At 38.3% G+C, this 8,183-nt stretch overlaps 1 protein-coding gene across 1 annotated transcript; it reads right to left on the bottom strand.

Moving 5' to 3' along the window:
• Positions 1-718: 718 nt before the first annotated feature.
• LOC115410879 (mannose-specific lectin-like) lies at positions 719-2,190 on the bottom strand. Its single transcript, XM_030122702.1, has 3 exons — positions 2,051-2,190; positions 1,731-1,824; positions 719-1,074 (listed from the first exon to the last, which is right to left on the bottom strand). The coding sequence occupies exons 2-3, from the start codon at positions 1,818-1,820 to the stop codon at positions 814-816; spliced, it is 351 nt and encodes a 116-aa protein (XP_029978562.1). The 5' UTR covers positions 1,821-1,824; positions 2,051-2,190; the 3' UTR covers positions 719-813.
• Positions 2,191-8,183: the final 5,993 nt, after the last annotated feature.

Raw genomic sequence — 8,183 nt, 5'->3', positions numbered from 1 at the left:
TGTCCACTCAGCTGGACACCATGTGTTTCATTTTTAAAGCAAAGAAACATGTACTTACTGATATACTGTGTGAAAACTATGAAATAAAAAATATTAAATGCTGCTAATTTGATGTTTTCTCACATTTTAACACACACTACAAACAGAAAGTTATGGGTAATTTTAATTTTTGGGCTATTTTTTTTCTAGTTGGGTTTCTTGCACAATGCTTTTTACTTTTTTGTGTGTGAATTGAATTGAAACACATTTTTTTAATGACCAGACAGTTTTATTTACAAATGGCAAAAATGACAAAAAAAAAAAGAAAAGAAATATCCTTAACTTTTTGTTTGTAGTGTACTATAATACTAGTCATGACTCACTTCATGGACATAAAATGCCTAAAAAAAAAAAAAAACCTTTTGTTGTTAATTACACTCTAATAACAATAACAAGGAATTGATTTACACTCGAACATGTTAGATCAGGTTTATCAAGAACAGTACAATTACAGTAATGTTTTCAATGTCAGTGTATGGGATGGTGCATAAGTGTCCACTGTGTTGGCTGATATGAAACTAAAACAACAAAATCCATGAACCTACAAGAGAACAGCTGTAGAATAACTGTCCACTGTAGTGACCAGTATGCATGAAAGGGTTAAAAAAAACTCAGAGACAGGCTCATTTAAATCTACCCTCAAGGATAACGTCATACAAAAGAGAGAAAAAGACACTTGTGCTTTGTGAAAAATGGTTGCTTTATTTGAGTCTGGGTTGCATTGACATTCAAAGAGCATGCAGAGCTTTTACTCAAGGGCTTTGTGTAATGATTTTATTTCATGCCACGGCTTTGACTGGAGTCCCAAAGACCTGCACATTCTCTCTCCACCGTCAGTTTACCCTCATTGGTCAGGGTAAGACGGCACATGTTGCAGCTGGATGAGGCGGTGTTCGTGTGCCACTTGGGTTCGTCTTTCTTGTTGTACATGACCAGGTTGCAGTCGGCCTGCATGCACAGACGGATTGCATCTGATCCATCAGTGTCTGAAGCCCACACTGGCTTCCAGCCGTAGATGACAAAGTTGCCATCCTCCTGCAGATGAAAATAAATACTTCACAATTAACAATTTAACCCATAAAGACCTAGTGCTACTTTTGTGTCAGTTCCCAAATGATTTTTTCTCTCTAGTTGACCTTTTTTAAGTGATTTATCACCATTTATTATAATATTATCGTCTGTATTTTCCATTTTTCACTGTACATCATTTATTTTCCTATGTGTAATTTCCTATATTTAAATTAAATGTTCATGAAAACACAGAGTTATTATATCAAACCAGAAAAAACTGAGGAAAAAGTGACTTTTTTAGTCAAATCTATCATTAAGTGAACACAAACCGATCCATCCACTCTCATTTTTGAAACTCCATGGGTTTTACTGGTGAATCAATGTTGTAAAAGATTACAGTGTTTCCATGTTCACTACGGAGCCTCTGAACATCCAAACTGCATTTTAAACCAGTCATTTACATGGATTGATAGGATTAGTGGATCAACAGGTATTAAACCATTTACATCATTTGATGGTTTTGGTCGTTTGAGGATGTCTGATTCTTTATGGGTTAAAGATATACTTTTTTACATAATGTGAATTTCCAAATTTTATCCACTACTGTGAGTGTGCCCACAATGAATGCAACTATCATGAATTTCAGTAAACTTGTTGCATGTGCATACTCTTAGAATTACCTGGAAGACAGCCTTCCACTCCCCATTGTTTGAAACCAGGTAGTCACCCCTGCGGAGTTCATCATTTTTGGACAAAAAGTTCCTGCTCATGATTCTGAAAAATACAGAAAATCACATTCCTGTTTGTCTATCTGCAGCCCAGAACACAGGCAACTATAACTTTTGCAGCACAGTTGTCTGGAGTCATTTCACAAACTGAGTTCAGTTTTTATCCACAGTGAGCCTCATACTAATCTTACATTCAACATCACAGATTGAACAAAACACAACAGGATCCCTGCACTAAACTCCTTCTGTCAATATACATGCATTATACTTACAGGCTTGAATGCCGTGCACCAGTCAGACCTCAGCAGAAAGAAAGTAAGTGCAGTGAAGAACGTTAAGTTCTCTCCACTTTTATACACATGAATTGGAGGTGGAGAGACGGGGGGGATGTGGCCTCCATAGTCACATTAGAACAGTTCGGCTTTGTGTCGTCTGAGGACATGTAAAGGCTTATGTAAGTCCTCCTGCTCATAGGATTATGTGAACACTATAAAGATGTTCTTAAACATAAAACATTTTGTTCATTGGGTTGAAGCCAAACATGTTGCTAGACAAAGCAGCCACTCTCTGTGCTGCATTAAAGATACCTCACAAGTTTTGCAGTTTCACAATGTCTTCATTATTGATCAACCTGCCACTTATCTATTTTGTTATTCAGTTGATTTATGCATGACATAATGATGTTTTTAATGATACAAAAGACAGTCTGAAAATGGAGCAAACTGTGTTATTGTGCTGTTAATTAGTCAATCAGTCAGTCAGTATTTCCCTTTGCTTTTGCCTCACTGCAGCAGCTATTCTTCCTGGGATTTTTTTTTTTTTACGTAACAGTTTACGTCTAATATATATCAGACCATAGAAATACAATGATGCTGCTGTGTTTTGTTTGTCTGATCACTTCCTTTGAAACTATCAGACATTATAGACTGCGAGTGGTTCTCAAAAAGCACCAGCAAGTTTTGTCTTTTATTTCTTGCTCCTTCTACTTTTACTTCAACACTCGTCTTCGGTGTTAAAGAATATCAGATACAATTCCACCCCCCACCCTCCTTTTTGTGGGTCTGTCTCTTGGCTACAGACCGTGGAGTTTTTCACATAGAGGCTTCCAGCTGGAATTGCATAATCAAGCCAACATACACACAGGAGTAATTAACCTGTTAAACCCTGACCATATTTTCAGGGGAAAAACGCCTAAAAAGACATACCCAAAGTAAATGAAGAATTACTTCACAATAATAAGGTTCATATGGATGTTCTTGGTGTCTATGGACATTTAGAGACCTACAGAATCTATTCCCATTGTCTAAAATATTGTATCTATTACTGTGCCTGAGTAAACTGTAACAAACTAAAAGAGAAATTGGAATTTTTTTTATCCTCGCCTGTTGTTTTTTGGCTGGATTGACGATGATATGCATAAATTGTTCGTGTCGGAGATTTTTAATAGCGTATATTTCACCCCACAAGATTAAAAATCATGTTTGAACATTAAAGTTTGCACTAAAATACACTTTTGATGTACTTTTATTAACATTAGGGTCTAAACTTTGAGCAAAAGTTGAAAAAAACATTCATTGTCCTGATTTATTATATTTTTATAGTAGATGAATATTAATATAATTTTTTTGGCCCGCGGGCAGGCTGATAGGGCTAAAGGGGTTAAATAACTTCCTTTGCATCAGTACACCACTGTATATCACAAATACACATGGTCAATGGTCAAGCAGTGATTGTAAGCCTTTAGGGGGTCCATGAGGTATTGCTTGTCAGTCTTATTCAGCACCGTGAACATTAACTGTATTAATAAACAGCAAATTTAAGCAGTGTTTTGCATTAGCCGTCGTAAAAAGAGAGTGTTAACCTACTTGCAGATGAAAGTTTTGTAAATGGTTATGTGCACAATGGTAAATGAAATACAAATACTGTTTCATTCAATCAATAAGTGGAGCCACATATTGCTGCAGATGATTTCATTTATTACTTTGTAGTCTTTCTCATTCCATCCCTTTAACAAACTATAATTGTTTTCATTGTTTCACATACACCACTACAATAAATCAAATCTGGGTCTTCTCGTTTGTCTTTTTATTTAGTACATAGTCTCACATTTACCAAAAACAAAACCACATCATAGAAGACCGACTCTAAAAGGTGATTTAACTGAAGGCTTCATTGTTGACAGATACATGCACATGTGCCATTTTCTCTTGTTTATCTATTAAGTGAAGCAGTTCAGATGCAGGAATGGATGCTAGTAATGACACGTAAAATTTTTTCAATATAAAACAACAGCATGCAAAGGGCATCTGTTGGCCATGCTCCTCCTTGGACAAGTTTGAGCATGAGGTAAAGGCATGCACACTGGCCCAATGCACGTCTTTAACCGGTAGACACTGCCAGAAGAGTTGGAGCACCACTGTTGTAACTCATTTTTGAGCAGTGATCAGTTCTGGAGGTCCTCATTTGCTGAAACAAAAGGAGAAAACGTTAATGTGCTTGTTCAAGTGTTGTTTGAAGTATTAAAGCTATACCTACCGATGTGGCATTTCTCACAGCACTTAGTAAAAGTTTGAACATGAACAACCCGCCTCCCTCCAAAGCCCCACCCCCTTCCCTCTGCCTGAGCACTGAGGCTCCTCCTCCTCTCTCCTCCTCTCATCTAATGCGCGATGGAAACGGAGGAAGAAGCAGAGGTGGAGGTCCGGTCCGTTTTGGCGTGTCCGTGGACCCCTCCCTCAGTAATCAGATGCATGATCCACCTGCTGCGGGCCCACGGCTCCTGTTCCATCAGTAGACCTGGTCTGTGCAGTACTGGGTCAGTGTCTTCACTGCAGTGCCCAGGGGATGGGCGCGCGCACTGTGAAGGCGCGGCCTCGGCAAATTTTCCGTGGACATTTGAGGTTTCATAGTCCATACAATTATCATCCTACATCATCTTACATGTGTGACACCATGTAATTGCACCTCTATGAGTCCCACCACCATAAAAGCTGAGCTTTATGCAGACCTGTTCAGTCCAGTACAGCTGACTTCCGGACTTTTATCTCCGTCCTTCATTCATCAGACTCCCGTTTGTGCCCCTCAGTTGTTGTTTCTGTTAATAAATCAGTTTTTTCCCTTCCACATGTGCATGTCAGTTCTATCCAAACACACCCTAGACAGTAGACTGTGGTCAGTGACAGGAGGAGCAGCGCCAGTGAAGCGTCAGATTCAGAGGGACACATATCGGATGTGAGATGGCAATAATGGATCGGATGCTGGACGGCCGTAATGGATGACTGACAGGAGGCTCAGTCAGGTTCGGCCAATTATTTTATTCGGACCGACTAAAATGATTGGTCAGACTTGTATCAGAAATATATGAGAATTAAACATTTTTGAGTTTCAGTACCTGGTGGATTTCTTTTACATTTTAGTTTGACACACACTTATTAGGAGCATTTTAAGATGACAAAAGAAAAGTGTAAAAATGCCACATCATACGGTATAGCTTTAACTGAATATAGTTCAGTATCTACACGTTAGTGAGTTAATGTTAATAGAACTGTGGTGATGCTAAAGTCACTGTGATATTCAGATAGCAAGAAAGGTCACATTTGGAAAAACCCACAAAGAGTAAAAACAAATAAACAAACATTTATGTCAAACTACAGTTTCCCAGTTTGGGGTTAATAAAGTCTGTCTGTCTGTCTGTCTGTCTGTCTGTCTGTCTATCTATCTATCGATCTATCGATCTATCGATCTATCGATCTATCGATCTATCTCATAGGCCATTTATTGATACCTGCACTTGTGGTCTTGTCTAAAAATGATCTCACTTCCTACAACGCCGAATTATTTAAGAAACAATGAATACATCTATTTTTAATGTTAAAGATCACCCGCTGCACAGTTAATCTGACACTTGAACCAACAAGGACTGCATTTTTCTTTTCCATGCTTGTACCTTTGTTGATATGTAAAAGAGAAACATGCATATTTTGTCTTACTGCAACTGGGAAATGTGAAGAGACTATAAAATACAGAGAAATTCTCTTTATTTATGTGTTCTGCCAATTATGTTCAATTTTTTTCAAATCCACAAATGCCAAACAGTTGTTAAACACTGTTTACATTTGTGCACTACGCCTTTTTATTGGGTGTAATCGTCTCACTCATCACTGTGAACTCGATGCTAAAGCTGAGTGGCCATCTTTGAACTCACAAAGGTTGACCCACTGGTTAACTTTAACCTACAAAGCTCTTCCAGGTATGGTACCGTCATAACTATCCTCTTTTCTCCATAGATTAGCCAGTCAATGTTCTTTACGGTCTTGTGCTCGGTATAATTTGAATGTACCCAAAGTTAGAACTGAATTGGGGAAGCGAGCTTTTAGCTTTGCTGCTCCCTTTACCTGGAACACACTTCAAGTAGAGCTGAAAATGCCAGATCTCATGTCAATACAAGCTTTTCACTCTGTCTTACGGACAAGACAGCGAGAGTCAATCGGACGGTGCCTGTGTGTTTAAACTGCTGTGACCTTAACTAAATTTTTGCACTTTATTAACTGCACTTTGAAAAAAAAACTCTCTCACTTTTCTGTTATTACAATACTATTACTGTTTGTTTTAATTTATTGTTACTACTAGGAATGCACCGATACCACTTTTTTTCAAACCGAGTACGAGTATGAGTACGAGTACTTACATTTGAGTACTTGCTGATACCGAGTACCGATACGAGTACTTAATAATCCCATTCCAGTTCTTGGTTCCTTTTGTGAATGTGCTTTATTGTCGTTGTCATTAGTCTGACTGGAAAAAAGTGCTGCTACTGACATTTAATGTGTTGGAATGAGCGTTTCTCAATTAATCCACCAGGGGGCGCCGCTCTAAATTAACCATACTGGACAAATACCACGAAGAAGAGGAAAGTTTTTTGAGAAGAAGAAGAAGAAAGTAAGTAATAACAAACATGGAGACGACAGAGGTAACACTAATGTGATACTAATATTGCAGCGTTTTCACTGGTAAGGTTTAAAAGCTTAGCTTCAGCACGTAGAGAAAAGATATATGAGCGAGAAGTTTTGTTTTCACTTCTGTTGGCGGCGGTCCGCACCGCTCCGTACACCCGCTGGTATTCTCTGTCTGGGTACGCATCCGCCAGCACCTGGAAAACAGATGGAATGTACGCAGAGGACGGACAGAACACTGCATCCGTATCTGTCTGTGTCTGTAATGTTACTTGCAGTCAGTGTTACTTTTATCACCGTCATTTATTTGGTTAAATCTCCACACTCTTCACACTCCACACACATTATTCCTCCTCCTCGTACCTGCTGCACTGAACTGTGAATGTCACACAGCCATAAGTGGTATCGGTGCATTTGTATCGGATATCTTTTACAAGTACAAGTATGAGTACACACTCTGAGTATCGGAGCATCCCTAGTTACTACCTGTCTGTAAAACCTGTTTTCCTTCTTGGCGTGTGCTGCTGACCTTTGGCTAGGTCACCCTTGTAAAAGAGATCTCGATCTCAATGGGATTTTATCTGGTTAAATAAAGGTCTAATAAAAATAAAAAACAAAAAAGAAATCATGACTGCTTCAGAGAAAAGTACAAAGTAAAGTAAGTAGATCTCAGATAAACCTGACTTGAAAACATTTCCTTTGTCGTGTGATTGAAGTCTTATTGCTCTGTAATTCTTTGCTTCTATACTTTTACTTAAAATCATCTATTTGATTTCTCTGTTATAATTACTATACTTTCATTCTTTAAGTACTTTATTTTTTATTTTCCTCTGCATGTTCTCTTTATATACTGATTTGGTTTTGTGTATGAGATGTGCTAAAAGATTAAACTTGTCTAGTTTTTTCTACTGATACCTTAAACCAGATAGGAGGAAATAAGGGGCTGTAGCATGGATGTGATATCATACAAATAAAAGAAGAAAAAAAAAACTTTGAAAATTCCCAGACTTCCAGAGAACTATTTCACAGATGTTGGATACAATTAAGTAATAAGATGTTATGCAGTAACATGTACCTCAGTGAGTCTTGGTTTCTGGATGCAGTGAACGTATGGTTTGGGATTGGACTCTATCTGGTCTGCTGCTGTTTTATAACAAACTGCACAGTCCATCAGCGGCTGTAAAAGTAAAGAACAGGAGGGCGTTGGTGACATTTTGAAGCAATTCATGAGATAAGGCTGTTAGATTTCACATGATCACACTCACTCTGTCGTTCCTGAAGGGACATGTCTGAGAATTTGACTCAGTTGTTCCTTTGGCACACCTGGTAGGTTTCAGGTAGAAGTGATGGTACAGGTATTTCACCCCAAATCCAGACTGAAACAGAAAACAAAGATTTTTTAATTTGTCTGAAAGGGCCTAAAGAGACTCTGGAGACTATGAAGGGCTGATAA

This window comes from Sphaeramia orbicularis, chromosome 20 (genome assembly GCF_902148855.1).
Source record: "Sphaeramia orbicularis chromosome 20, fSphaOr1.1, whole genome shotgun sequence".
Taxonomy (NCBI): Eukaryota; Metazoa; Chordata; class Actinopteri; order Kurtiformes; family Apogonidae; genus Sphaeramia; species Sphaeramia orbicularis.
The sequence above is the reverse complement of the archived record's forward strand: the minus strand, read 5'-3'. Positions and strand labels throughout refer to the sequence as shown.